The 15,625-nt window shown below is 42.1% G+C and overlaps 1 protein-coding gene across 1 annotated transcript in view; it reads right to left on the reverse strand.

Moving 5' to 3' along the window:
- The window catches only part of ROR1 (receptor tyrosine kinase like orphan receptor 1), a 392,893-nt gene that overhangs the window by 159,759 nt on the left and 217,509 nt on the right, over window positions 1-15,625 (reverse strand). Inside the window, exon 2 of the mRNA XM_061183952.1 lies at window positions 5,236-5,307. Within this exon, the coding sequence (XP_061039935.1) occupies window positions 5,236-5,307 (72 nt within the window). The remainder of the gene's footprint in view (window positions 1-5,235; window positions 5,308-15,625) is intronic.

Below are 15,625 nucleotides of genomic sequence, written 5' to 3' on the forward strand. Positions count from 1 at the left end.
TGAGGTTGGGCCCCTGTAGATCGATTTATTTTAGGAGGCACTTGCTTCTGAAGCATTTGTTTCAGAAATTACCCCCATGCCCCGTCAATAGTAGCTTTCAACGGCTCTTCCCGGGTGGCCTTGTCTCTTTTAAATTTCATTTCCTGTTGGAAAGGATAAACAGGTAACTGTTTAATGCCCCTGACTGGACTCATTTAACAGAAAACCAGGACCAGCGTGAGGCTGGGGAGCCAGAATGGGATTGATGGGTGGAACAGAGCAGGTCAGTGACGAGAAAGGCATTAAAGAATACCAAGCGACAGACTTTTATTTTACTGCTTCTCCACGTGAGGGAAATTGTCCCACTGGAGGAGGGATATGAATGCAGGGGAGACAGTGCAATCAACTGCCATGTTGGACATGGATCCCTGGACTTGGTCTGGAGGCCTTGGTGGGAATCCTGGCACCGCCACTCACCAGCTACGCCCTTCAGCCGAGTCCTTTAACCCTCATGAGCCTCAGCTGCCTAGCTGCTCTGCTGCCTACGGTGGTGTGAATTCAAATGATGCCTTCACATGCTCAGCAAGTGCCTCACACCTAGTAGGAATTCACACTAGTTGGCACAGATGGCATTGGAACCCCTACCATTTAACACGTTTTCCACTACACACCAGGCACTTGGTTGGGCAATAAGAGCTGCCAGTGGATAAGAGAGATCTGACTTTAAAGAGACGGGCACAGAATCGATGACGTCAGTATAGTCTGGTAAGGATTCTGAGCAAGACAGACATGGGGTCATATGGTACCCCACATATTAAATGTTTCGGGGTACTGTTGATGGCATGGTCAATGGGGTTGATGAAAGGATTCGTAATGATCCGTCTCTCCCTCTAGAATGCAAGGTCCACCAAAACGGGGACACTGGTGGTCTTATTCAGCACTATGCCCATTAGAAGCACTGCGGGGAGAAGGGGGTGAGGCAATGGTTAAGGTGATGCTTAAATAAAGGAGTCAGCCAAGTGAAGAATAAGGTTAAGGACAATACAATCAAAAGAAACTGTATGAACAAAGGCGGAGAGACTGGAAGTATAGAATAGAAGGATATACTTAGGGAATTAGAGAGGCGGGTTGTTGAAACAAAGAGTACAAAGTATGGAGTGTAGGGGTGAGGTGAGAGGACCTGGCAAGGGTAAGACCATAGAGAACCTTGTTTACCAAACTAAATATGGTGCTGGTGTGGGTGAACAGCCATGTGTGGGAGGCCAGAGTGGGTGGCTGCTGACATGGGCTGCTGACATGGGCTGATCCTGCTGACAGGATCTGAAATATTCATTCCAACCCTAATATACACTTTCTTTACAAGCCTGCCAAAATACCAATGATTTTTTTTTTTTAACTACCAAGCCCAAAGTAATAACCATATTAACCAAAAGCAGCTGTTACTTCTTAACTATTAGTTTATCAGATTTGTTAGCCAGATCAATTTTCACAACCACCATGTGAGGTAGGTACTGTTATTATCTCATCTTACAAATGAGAAGACCAAAGCACTGAGAGGTGGAGTGGCTTGCCCAAAGTCACACAGCATGCAGGTAGCAGAGTCAGGATTCAAACCTAGTCACCTTGGCTCCAGGGTCCATTCTCTGAACTACCATATTATCTTCAATCTGTCTTCTAGTTCGTCATTTCTCTCTTCAGCTGAGTGCAGCCACTGTTTAACCCACTTGATGAATTTTTAATTTCTATAACTCTATTTTTCAATTATAGAATTTCTATTTAGTTCTTGTAAAATGTCTGCTTTTTGGTCATATTATCCTGTACTTGGCCTATGGTTTCTATTTCCTCTTTCACCAGGAAACATTTTAAACATATCTACTCTCTCAAATTGGTCTATTGCTTTTAGTTCCTAAGATATGAACTTCTCCATGTGTTTTGTCTGACTCTCACTAATGGTGGCTTTTTTTCGCTCTCTTGAACACACTATAATATTTAAAACTACTTAACATCAGGAGTTCTGTTGTTTTGTGGTTTTGAGTTTTTAAATTTTGTTTTTGGTGGGAGACCCATACGTACCGGGCTGTTGAGACGTTTTTTGACAATGATTTTTGGCTTTAGGCTGTCCCCTGTCAGGATCTCATAGCTTAATCAATTCCAGACCAAGTTTTTACATTATCTTCTTGGTTTGTGGCTTGTGCACTATAAGAGAAGTATACCAACCCCATACCCATGGAGAGCACACGTTGGGGTTTTGATTTCTTGTGGGTGATCCCAGTGGCCCAGGGTGGTTGATAGACTTCCATACCAGATCCTTGGCAGAATTTTCCTTATTTCATGCTCAGGTCTGTCATTCCTTGACAGCCTTGGAAAGGAGTTTGTTTCCTATGGCCTCAGCTCTCATCCCTATAGGATTCTGAAACTCCAGCCCCTAAGAACCATACATACTTCCCATGTTTTCAGAGGACATTTTGTTTCATTCCTTCCCACTGAACACTGCATGCTCTTCAATTCGGGCACCTGGAGATTTCTCCTTTCTGCATACCAGCCTGGTGATGGATTGTTTTTTTTCCCTTGTGTATTTACACTAGCATCTCTCTGTGATTGGGAGGAATGTCCCTTGACAACTCAATCTGACCAGAAAGTTTTTCTTATGCCTTTAGATATCAGTCCTTCTCTCTTGGCTCTGAGTTCATGGAGGACAGAGACCTTGGTCTGACTCATCTTTTTTTGTTTTGTTTTGTTTTGTTTTGTTGGCTGCGTTGGGTCTTCGTTGCTGCACGCGGGCTTTCTCTCTAGTTGCGGCGAGCAGGGGCTACTCTTGGTTGCGGTGTGTGGGCTTCTCATTGCGGTGGCTTCTCTTGTTGCGGAGCACAGGCTCTAGGCGCGTGGGCTTCAGTAGTTGTGGCACGTGGGCTCAGTAGTTGTGGCTCATGGGCTTAGTTGCTCTGCGGCATGTGGGATCTTCCCGGACCAGGGCTCGAACCCGTGTCCCCTGCATTGGCAGGTGGATTACCACTGTGCCACCAGAGAAGTCCCTGATTCAGCTTTTGATCCTGAGTCTTCAGACTGTGCCCAGATCAGAGTCGGAAGCAATAAAGAATTGATCAAAATGAGTGAATAAATGAATCAATCAGCTTTCGCTTTCATTCTAAATGGGAAGTAAAGACCACATACTAATTATCTTCTAGAGAAAGAAGACACCAAGAACCCCTGGAAAGCCATCCATGCTCTCTGGAAGGCCATGCTAAACAATCAAAGGAGTCTGGGGACTGCCTTAGTTCCACCCTTTGGCCAGTAGGTTCCACCCTTTGGCCAGTAGGTTCTACTACTTGACACTACTTTCTTGAAGGGCACCAGCTGCTAATTATAGGCTGGTCTGCTAGAAATTCAAAGTCTGGCACGCTAGGTAGTTGACTGGTGGCTCTGCTGCCTTTTTAGCACATACTGATGTCCTTCTAGAGCCGTAACTGGAACTTGATCAGTAACAGGTAGTGTGCAATGATATAATTTTTTCTGTTGGTGCCATAAGGAGCTTGCCAAGTAAGTTCACATACTTGAAAGCCCCTGGCACACTGCATGGCACAGAGTAGGCACTGAGTTAACATTTAGTATGCTCTATTTCTTCTTTCCCATTAAAAAAAAATCCACGAATATTTGTTGAAAAACTACTGCCTCCTAAGCATTGTGCTTGGTGCTGGAGATGGAGAGGCATAACATGCAGTCCCTGTTTTAATCCTTAATTAGAAAAAGAATGTCCAGCTCAAATTTGACAATAAAAAAAGATCCTAAATGTCCTTTGATTTAAGATGAAAAGACATCTCACCTCATCCTGCCACCCTAAAATGCCTAAAGAGCCTAACCAGCAAAGTAAATTTGCCCATTACTGTTTTATAAAGTAACATTCTCCTTCCTCAGAGAGGAAATCTAACTCCCAGTGAATACATGAGCAGACAAAAGACAGCTGATCATAAATGGCAATTTTTGACAATGATTTTTGAGCTCCTTTTAGCACTATAATCCCAGAACCTAAAATCATGCCTGAACTAAAGTAGAAACTCAGTAAGATTGTTGAATGTATCTGTATACATATATATGGATGTGGCCCATCCATCTATATGACTACAGTGTGACTCATCTGTCATTCCATACATATTTATTGAGGATTTCCTATGAATGAGAGTCTCTACTAGATTTTTTAATAGAGACAGGAAAAAAAAAGAAGAAGAAAATAGATATCCTACCTACAAGGAACTTCCAGGTTTAAGGGCAAGATAGACAAGTATGTAAATCACCATGATATAACATAGAAAATGCTAAGAGAAGAACAGAGGAAAAGACTATGGGGGTTCCAAATACAGAAAGGCCACTTCCTGCTGAGGGATTAGATAAGACTGTGGCTAATATAGACTATATGTTCAGACTTAAAGGAGAAGTAATTTGTTGCCCTGTAGAGGGGAGAGAATGGGGACTGGCAAGGAAGGAAGGGCAATTCAGATGGGAAGAACAGCTTAGACAAAAGTAGAGAAGCAAAAAAGCACAGGACATATAAGATGAAATAGAAATCGGGCTGGAGATGCATAAAAGGGCATAAAGGGGACTAAAGAGAAATAAGCCTGAAGGGTAGGATGAGCCAATTTCAGGGATTCTGAATGTGTCCTGATTTATCTTCCAGGACACAGGATCTCTATAGAGTAGCCAGTGCTTAGCATACGGCAGGACTTAATTAATACTACAACAGACTCATAGCAGGAACGTGTTCTCCACGTGCACACAGGAAGCTGCCATCTGTACGCACAGGCAATTACAAACATTCCAAATACTCTGCCCTGAACCCTGCAAGCACATCAAATACTCACTGTAAAAGGTCACCCAGCAAACAGCTCTGATCAGTCCTGGCTCAGGCAGAATCAAATCCTCTAAATAAGATCCACTAGATGCAGTGCCAGGAAGGTCAGAAACTACCCTTTTTCACATCTTGAAGCGTTTTTACCATGTGGAACATTTTAGGGGAAGAAGGGAAAGGAAAGAGAGAGAGAGAGAGAGGGAAAAAAATAAAAACAACAAACCTTTCCAGAAATAATAGAATTCCAAGTAATTAAATGTTAAATGATCACAGTAAGCAGGGAATTTATTTTGGCCCCTGCCTCCTTCTAGTGATCTAAAAAGCAGTTGATTTCAAAGACAGCCATGCCAGGAGTAAACCTGGCATTCCATGCCTCCCCTCCTCCACCTCCACCCCTCCGTGTCCCCACTGTGTACCTCTGTCGAGCTCACTTGAAATGTTCCATGATGAGGTAGGCACTAAGTCAGCAGTGACTGACAACTCTGTTTCTGAAAAGAAAAAGAAGGGAGGGGAAAAAGACAAGGGCAATATTAAATATAGTAACTTACAGGCTGTTAGAAGCATTACAGGAGATTTCCAAAGGCCCTGCCTTCCGAGACAAACTACGCAGTCCCATAGCTTATTAAACTTGAATGGCTGCTCTCCTTGCCAGGCAGAGGTGCCTGCATTATAGAGGCTATCCAGACAAACACACTGGACGCCAGATTCAAAGTTTTTTTTCTTTAAAGCACAGGCTTGAAAATTAAAATACAAATATTTCATTGACGAAAAACCAAACCTACAGAAATGACCAAATACCATCAAACACAAACTCTTCCTTTTCTTGTTAGAAGACAAGTCTTAGATTAATATAGTCAATAGCCTTCCCATGAAACATGAGAACAGCATTGTTCCTGCTGCTGGCTTCATTTGTGTTTGTGAATTGATAGCATTTCTATTAATAGAGAAATCGATTTCTCTGTATTGAAACCTTAAGTCAAGACAAATGAAAGCTAAGTATTTGAATATGGAGAGTCATTCGTGGTAACCCAAATTCAAAGACAATTTTCAAAACCACTATAAGTTAAAGCAAACGTGCAAATCAATAGTCTAAGGGACATGATACACTATTAAAATTTTAAAACTCTTCAGTGATTTACTGTAATATACAAATGACGTTTTTGTTTTTGAAAATTTAACCCATGACACCATCCTACTAGCACATTCTAATAGGATTGCACTAACCAAATGTTAGGTTACACACGTACACACATGTGTGCACACACACATACACACTCACTGCATTACAGAACTTTAGTGCTAGGCAGGAACTCAGAGAGCCCAGAGCCTGGGTCGTTAGATCCATGGCACCCATGCCGTCACTTCCCCTTCCTTCAGACATCATTAGTCAATTATGGCCCTTTTTGCTTATTAAACCTGGGGTCTGCCTTACAGCCTTTTCAACACAGTACTCTAGGTAGTCACTGAAAATGGATCTGTGTCGGAATGCAAGATAAACTTTAGTAAGTGGAAGAACTGGATTCACATCCAGGTCTGCTTGACTCCACCACGCACATATCTCCTGGCAGCCCATGCTGCCCAGTCCTCAAGTCTGTGAAACCCGACTTGTTTTTCACCTTACCTCTCTCTGGCTTCACCTTTTCACCTAGATAAGCACACTCTCTACATTTCCTTATTTACTGATGGGGACCGTCTGCCACATGGCCATAGAAGCCACAACCCGTCATCAGTGAGTTTTGCCAAGGACGGGATGTTTACCCACTGAGACCTTGCAGAGGCCACTTCTAGCTTGTCTACTGGGTCTCCAATCAACCTGCCACGTACAGCAGAGACAAAAGGTTGTTTGGTTTGTGCAGGCCTCCTTGGCTTGTCTCTTCCCCTGTTCAGGTGGGAAAAGAAAGCAGGTGGGAAAGAAAGTACACAAACCACACATACCCTTCCCACCCCAAACAGCCCCAGTCGCCTGCTACGTCCTGAGCCAACAACAGCATAGATTCTTTTAAGGGGAACTGAAGTCAGATGGGCAGTATGGCAGGGATCTTACAGCACAGAGAATTCCAAAATATGAAGCCAAAAAGGAAAATCTGCCCAGGTAAGAAAAATGCTTAGCACAAAACCACAGCGGAAGACAGTGCTTCTGTTATCAACCATTTGTCCTCGGAATGGGTATTTCATGCAGGTGATTTCACCAGGAGGTGCTAATTGTCTACATTTTGGAGCCCTCCATGTGTGATTCCAACTGCAACTCCACGCTGACCCCCATCCTGCTGCCACCCACTTTGGCTCTTTGAATAAAGGCCCCTTGTCGGCAGTATTTTGGACTGCTGTGGTTCCCCTTATAAAAAGGCTCATCAAGCACTCCAGTACTCAGACTTCGGGGAGCTTGGGAATAGAAGCACGGCAGCCACGGCAGCAGTTCAGGCAAGGAAGCAAAGAGTGGGGAAGTGGTGGGATTAAGACAGATTTTGACAGCATTTACATTCAATATTTTCATAGCGTCATCTTACTGTTGCTCGCGGTTAAATTGCCAGAAACATAGGTTTCACTTTACAGTGTTAATTTTATAGAAAGTTAGCTATATGTCACTTGGTTTTTCTAGCCTGAATTTGAATTGCTGATTGAATATAATTTGAGACTGATGACAAATGAATGGATTCTTGGCACTGCTAACAGTTGAAATTGTTCCCCATGTGTCCCTGGACACTAATTACCACTGGGTTCTTAGGCTACAGTGAAGATAATTTCAATTCACAAGCTCATTAAGTGATTGTGATGATTCTGAGGAATTTTGTTCTCAGGCTCCAGATCTATTCCTCGAGATAACCACATGTTCAGCTTTTCAGATAAAATGATAATAAAAACAATAGATAAAATATTTTAAAATATGAATAATCTCCCTGAAAAATATTGTCTTCTGAGGCCACATTTTTTTTAAAGAAAGGCTGATTATTTAATGTGAAAAGTTTAATGTTAGTAGTTTAATGTAGTCCCTCACAAAAATGTTTAATAAGGTTCCCCCCTCACCTCCCGAAAAGCAGGCTGAATTTTAAGCAAGAAAAATTGAGCACATCTCAATTTGAGCGCCCTCGATTCCAGGGTCAGCAGCAGCTTTAGAGAGACGCAACCGCCAGTCTTGACCCTACAGGATCTCCACTAATGGATTCAGCTCCTCTCTTATTTTCTTCACCATGGCAAAAGGATGGGATATTTAATACCAGACTAGCAGCCTCTCTGTGTGTAAAATTTATTGTGGTAATGGCAAATTTGTATGTGCCAATTGGGAGACAGTAGAATATTTAATGGAAATACACACCTCCATTAAGATCCTAATTTCTGTCACTTACTAATTTTGTGATCAGGACCAAGTTACTTAACATCTTTTGACCACTATTTTCTCATCTGTAAAATGGGGACAATAAAAGCCATCTCACAGCAATGTGGTAAGGACTAAATCACATTATGGACCAAAAGGGTCCTGCACCAAAAGGGTGCCCAGCATAGAGTGGATACTCAAGATCTTTCATGCCTCCCTTTCTGTCTAGCAAGGCAGATGGGCATACGCCGTGTGGACATACTCCAGTTAGCGGCTATGTCACTGTCTAGGTTTGAAATGACGCATTTGCTGTGCTTTTAGAAAGACCCTATTTTGCATGCCGTACTAATCCAAGCCAATCTTTTCATTTTGTGAGGTTTTCCTGAATTGGTCACCAGTTCTCTTAGAACATCAGTGTTTTTATGTGGTTTTATCCAATTTAAGCAAATCCAGCATGTTTGAGAAAACTCCAGCCCTTATCTTTCCTGACCTCTGCAGGAGGGCAGGACATTCTTCTCCCAAGTTGATCAATAGGAGCTATTATCTTTGCAGTTTCACTGATGAGTGACTTTTTGGCACTGATTCTGCAAACATAAGGTTTTGGTATTTAAGCCTGAACAGTAGGAGTGTTACTTGGAGGGAGGGGGGGGAAAAAATAAGCCTTGAATCCTCCTCATTGATAAAAGCCTGTGCTCTCCACGAGGATCACTGGTTTATCTCAGCAGTTGGCAGGGAACAACCCCATGTTCACAGGATGCAGAAACTCTTCCAAGAAGCCCCCGGCCATGCCACATCCTGTATTCTGATCCAGTAACAAGCTGAGGTTACACAGGCACAAACCAGCATTCTCACGAGACTGGTGGCCAGCCCAGTGGTCACAAAGGCCAAGTGTGAGGGACAAGTGGCTGCCCCAATGCCCTTCGTGACCAGTGACACTGAGTCCTGCAGTGTTATATCTGAGTGGGCCTTAGAGGCCCAGGACTTATTTAGCAAACTATGTTGTTTTTAGTGGGTTTTTTTGCTGCTTGTGAGTCAAACTTTAATAACCACCGTGGGGCGTTTTCCCCACAGAGTTAACAAATTTATAACTTTTTAAAAAGGGGTGCATGTTTTAATGTGGCAATCCTATGTGGATCCTTCTCTCCTTAGATATAAAGTAGAAGTGTCATGTGATGTTACATGCAGTATTTTAATTTCTTACAAGTTCAAGTAGCTCATGACTCAAGCCTAAGGATTTCTGGAGGTGTCCTTATAGGGGACCTTGGAGGATCTGGGGGTACAGAGGACAAGGGGCCCAGGCTATAGCTCCTCCTTCAACAAGAACAACTCTACATTTCTCTGTGTTACATATTCAGGTGTTGTGGAAAAATGCGCCGACGCTTTAAACAAAAAAATTTTAAGCCTCTTATCTGCTACAGTCTCCTCATCTGACAGATGAAGAAAGTGAGGCCCACAGCAGTCAAGTGACTTGGCCAAAATCACAGTCCTAAGACAGAGCCAGGCCTTAGAGATGGCTTAGAAATAAACGCATGCTTCAATAAAATAAATTTAAAAGAAAAGAAATAAATGCATGCTGCCTTCTCATTGCCCTTAATCTTCCTCTGTCTGTGCCCGTAAGAGATGATACGTCTCCTTAGAAGCTGAGTTCAGAGAGACGCACAGGGAATATCCAAACAGCTGGCGTCAGTCACACAAAAGGGGCACATTTTCTTCTGTGGTAAAAGAAGGTCTCTGCTCGTGATCATCTGGGGAAAGAGAGTGGGAAGGAGGCGAGGGTGCAATGGCTTCAAGTTCTCTGGTAGGCAGCGTTACTTTAGACACAAGGATCTCAGCCTTGGTTCCTTCCTCTCTCCAGCACCTCAGTGGAGGAGAAGCCCATAGCCAGGTACGTCACCTTCACCAAAGGCACCTGTTTGGGAAAGTCAGAGCCTGCTCTCCTTAGAAGGGCAGGCAGGCCACATTCCCCAACAGTGCCAGGGGGTTAGTCAGCCTGGGCATTGCTCTGGCCCTGGGTTCACAATCACCCCACATCTAGGGTCCTGAATGAGGGGCCCCTCCACTCTGGGGACTCAGTTTATTTACTGAGGAGAGGGAAGTTAGAGCCTCCTTTACCCGCTGTGGGATAATCAGGAGTGGAGAATTACTAAGCTCAGTGTCTATGACGACCTAATCCTCAGTGACCTCAGATTTGGATGTCTGATATAATCTTCAAAATAAGTTTTCAGTACAATCACCAAGAAAGAAGACGGCACAGTCCTGCAACCTAAAACTGTTCAAATACCCAATCACACCACCTACACCACACTATGAAATGATATCTTTTTATAAAACCTATAATGACTTCGTAAGTAGCACAATTACTGTTCATGTGACAAAGCCACTAATTTGTTGAAGAGAAATTTAAAATATACCAAAATTTGTGGTATTATTCATATTTTTATAGAAAGAGAATTGCAAAAAAAAAAAAAAAAAAAAAAGTTGTCCAAGTTTTCTCAATGTCTGAGAGGATAACACTCAGAGATCTTCTCAACAATTCCATAAGGTAGGTACCATTATTAACTCCATTCTTAAGATTGGACAGCCTGAGGCAGAGATATTAAGGCACTTGCTTACTCAGCTTGTTAGGGTGGGGATGGGAATTATGGTCAAACCCAGGAGGTCTGACAGCAGAGCCAGTGTCTCCAATTGTGCCAAAATGGGGGTGGGAGGGAGGCAATGCCAAAAGACGTACCCACTTGCTCTCCAGCTTAAGCCCCCTTCAGCCCCAGAGGACCCCAGTGAACCCTAAGTTCAGCAAAACGTCGTTCGAGAACAAGTACCAGAGGCCACACTCCTCTCCCATCAATGCTTGGTTCCCTAATTCTAAAACCCCCAAAAGATGGTGAGAGACACAAAGGGAGGAGAGGAAATACTTCTTGAAACACACTTAAATGTCTTTCTTCCTTTGGAAATATTATTTCCTTCTTTAAATCTGTTGAATTAATATTATGGATCATACACAGTTCTTGTATTTAAAGGAATTATGTTACACAAAGCACCATAATGACACATATCTTCTTTAAAATGAATATAAATATTCTTGAAAACTATCTTACTTAAAAGCCACCATAGTTGGGCTCTTTTCCATGGAACTCTGGAGATTCACTCACTCATTTACCCATTCATTCATTCAATACACGTGTATATTAGCACTTTCTATGCATAAAAACTGAGATGAAAAAGCTTGACCTGGTCGCTAACATTTTTTGAGAACTTACAGTCTAGTGGGAGAGGAGTACAGGAACACAATTATAAACAGTGTCCCAGGGCAACTATAGAAATGGACAGAAATGGTCTCCCCTTCCCACAAGTCATTCCTCCCATCTCGCCCCAATCAGGCTACAAACACCAAGAGTACTGAATAAAATACCACAAGAAAAGAATATAATGCATAGCTGAGACTGAAAGAAAAGGACATTCTCAGGTGTCAAAAGGGAAGAGAACAGTAAGTAGAAGCTGATGTGGAAGATACCTGTAGATACAGGTCCTCCAGGCTGGGGGCTGCAGTAGCAATGCTCACTGGAAAACCAACATGTGGCCAGAGGGAGATCTGGGTTCTTGCCTAAAGCCTTTACGAGAGCCTGGGAGAGCTCCCCCATCTGTGGGAAGGGGCTGGAAATACTTCCCCCAAAGGCCAGAGAAGCTGCTAGAACCCTTGAGTCCACCCAGGACATGGGTAGGGTGGGGGGAAACGTCCCCACAAGAAATCAAAAGGGTATGTAAAGACCAGAGAGGTAGCACGTACCCTTCACCCAGTTTCTCTCCAATTAAGCTTATGTAATTACGGTATCAAAACCTGGAATTCAACATTTTATAATGTATGTGTACAGTTCTCTGTCATTTCATTACACGTGTAGATTTGCATAACCATCACTGCAATCAAGATGAAGAACTATGTCATCACCACAAAGATATCCCTCATACTACCCCTTTAGAGTCACACCCATCCCTCTCCTCCAAACCGTTCCTAACCCCTGGCAACCACTAATCTGTTCTCCATCTCTATAATTTTGTTGTTTCAAGAATGTGATATAATTGGACTCATACAATGCCCTTGAGATCCACCCAATTTGTTGTGTGTATCAATGGCGTGTTCTTTTTTACTGCTGAGTAGTATTCCATAGTATAGATGTACTATCACTGAAACCATTCACCTCAGACATTTGGTTGTTTCCATTTTCTGTGTATTAAAAATAAAACTGTTTTAAACATACTCATAGCCTTTTGTGCTAAATAAATTCTTTATTTCAATAAGAGGAAGCTGGATCTAGAAGGAAGGGGCAATAATGCAAAGAAGCAACAATAACCAAACAAGTTGGAAAATATGTTAAATAAGCCTTGACTCTAAACATAAATCTGTGATAAGAGGTACAACAGAAGTAAACAGAAGGTTCCAAGGCAGCACTGAGGAAGAGTACAACATCCAGTTTGGAGAGGGGAACCCCAAAGGATCAGAGGGTGGGAAAGACTGCTCCAATCTGAGAGGAGGCCTGTGTATTAGAAATACTACGGTACACTAAGGGAAGTGCACATAAATCAATAATGGTCATACTCAACTATACAGGAGCAGGTTTTCCAAGAGGGAAACTAATAGTAATTTCAAAATCCAGGGACTTCTAGTTTTTTTTGGTTTTTTTCCCCCTTAAAGAGAAAAGGAAACACCTCAGCTAATTACTGGGGAGGCAGGATCTTCTTAGGGTCAGTGCAAAGTCCTAAGAGAAATTTCCAGATGACTGTAAACTTGATCTTCCCCGAGGAGAAGTTCAAATGAATGGACCCAAAGTTAGCTCCCTCATTCACCCATGGTGCCACTAGACTCCATGGATGCTTAGTGCAACAAAACAACTAGTTTATTTCTGGCTTCAGAATAAGTTGGCAAAGACAGAGTAAAAAAAGGAGAAAGCCTGCTGAAGAATGCTTAAATGCTTAGCTAAGACCAGAAATTGGTCTTAGCTCCCTACAGAGGTTTTATTTCATTTCCTTTCGGGTGTTGCAGACACTTCAGATTTCCAATGACATCAACAAACTTCCCTCTTTTCTTCTGGTTTCCACTTGATTGATCTCTCTTATATGATTTTCCCCTCAAAAGTGCCTCCTGGCAATTTTTCCTTCTTACTCATCCTGCTGCGTCATTTGTCTTTGTGTTCTGGGGTTTGCCATTTAGTTTCCCCCTTTGTATGGCCCATGCACACTTTCATTTCATATTCTATAATCCATTTTGCAATAAAGGTCTATTACTCTGTAATTGCCCCTGGTCAATTCAAAGTCACCAATTCAAAGTCTCAAAAGAAACACGAGATCCAAAAAAGATGCTTTCCTTGCTGCAGTTGCATGACAGCTGAGAGTTTATTCTTGAGTCTTACAAAACAAATGAAGTCTTGGTTAAGTCCTATATACAGCGGGAAGGAAGTTAAGGTGTGCTGGGTGCTTCCTAAAGCCATAGTGTATTGGTATACAGTTTGGAAAACTAGATGGCCGAAAAGGATTTCTTTAAAAACTCCTTACTTTCACCGGGATTTTAATGTGATCATATTCACTTGTTTGTTCATTAATTCATCCATCCATCCATCCATTCATTCATTCAACAAATATTTATTAAGTACTTACTCTGTTCCAGACTAGCTAAGTGCTAGCTAGGTGCTGGGATATACTGGTGAACAAAAGACCATTCCTTACTTCATGGAACTCACTGTGTGGTAGGGACACAGAAAAGTAAATAAAGAATTAAAGTACAGTATGATAAATGCTGTGTATGGGTTGGAGGCTGGGGAGGTGGGGAGGTAAAGGGACTTAGCACAGTCTCGGAAGATCCTGTCCTGGCCAAAGATTTTGGTGATGAAATTCATGTGGTTTATGGAAGCCACATGCTTAAATAGACATGAGGAGCCCAAATAATCTAATTTTTTTCTTTGAATAGAACAGAATTTATTTCTGCAAAAAGTGAACAAAGACTGAGACCTCTACAGTGGGTATGTCTTTGCTCACCATAATCACATAACTGCCCTTACCTGCAGAGCTTGGCTACTAAAATGAGTCTTCTACTAGAAACAAGGAATGTCTCTCCCAGCTTGAGTGATTTAGCTCCAGCCCTGTATACTTCCTAAATCGATTCTTCGACCAGGACTGGGTCTTTTGTGCCTTTATCTCCTTAGCAACGTATATATCTGCTGGGAATGGAGGGTTAGTGTAACCTGTCTAAGAGTTTCTAAGTTCCTTTTACCTTTCTAATTTACACTTGGCTCTGGAATGAGAGAAAACAACTGTCCATTCAACACGATACTACACATGCGCTAAATGACTTCTGCTCTAGCCAGATCAGTGAAAAAATGGAATATATCAAACAGAATATTTGATGCACAAATTTCATCTCCTTGAAATAGTGTAATACTGACATCAATAAAATTTTTCTCGTGTTCGAACCTCAAATAGGATACCTCTGTTTCCTACTTCAAGCTATGTTTAAATCACAGCAAAACAACTGCAGTTCAATAGGAAAATATAATAAATCTGCTAACTCAGTGATATTCCATTTTCTACTGAAAAGACAGAAAGACTAGAATTACTCTAATTTTCTACTTTACAGTTTGCACTCAATGCTATGGTCCACATATTCTTCGGCCATCAGTGAGTAAGGGTTCTTCCTTTCACTCTGCTTGCATAGTAAACTTCTTGAGGGAAAGGATCATGTCTTGTGCTTCCTTTGTGTCCTACCTGGTTCCTACATGATCCTGGAACAAGCTAGATGAAAAGCAGCATAGCAGAGGGATGAATGGGACAAACTGACGTTAGAATCAGACATGTTCACATCCTGGGTCTGTCACATACTAGCTTATGACCTCGGACAAATTACTTCATACCTCTAAACCTCAGTTCCTCATTCATAAAATGGGAACAATAGTAATGAGCTTGCAGGACTGCAATGAGGATTACTAGAAAAATATTTGAAGATGAGTACAGTGCCCGGCAAAGTAGCAGCTATAACTCATTGGTAAAGACTTTTTTACTTACTATAGATACAACTGCAGGGGTATTTAATGCAGTGATTCCCAAACCCAGCTGGGGAGTATGTTGGACAAATACAGATTCTTGGAGCCCCTATCCCTAAACTACCAAATCTCTCGAGGTGGGTCTTATATAACTAGCCTAGTACTGGTTCTCTACAACCCACTAGTTTAGGGAAACTCATAGAATGATATGCCTGCCAAAAAACCCAAACAACACAAAAAGATTTAAATGAACTGAGAAGTTGAATGTAATTTAAGAATCTAGGGGAGAGGGAGTTGGCAGACTAAAACTTAACTCTTGTTTTTGTCATAAAATCCCAAAGTAGTCAGCAATCTCAATATTGAGACAGCCCAGTGAATATTAACCAAGGGCAAAATTGATACCACTGGAATATCTTTCAAAGCGAAGTATTTATGTTTAACTAGAAGGTCCTCTTAATTGGTTGACCA

The sequence above is a fragment of the Eubalaena glacialis genome, chromosome 3 (assembly GCF_028564815.1).
Source record: "Eubalaena glacialis isolate mEubGla1 chromosome 3, mEubGla1.1.hap2.+ XY, whole genome shotgun sequence".
Taxonomy (NCBI): Eukaryota; Metazoa; Chordata; class Mammalia; order Artiodactyla; family Balaenidae; genus Eubalaena; species Eubalaena glacialis.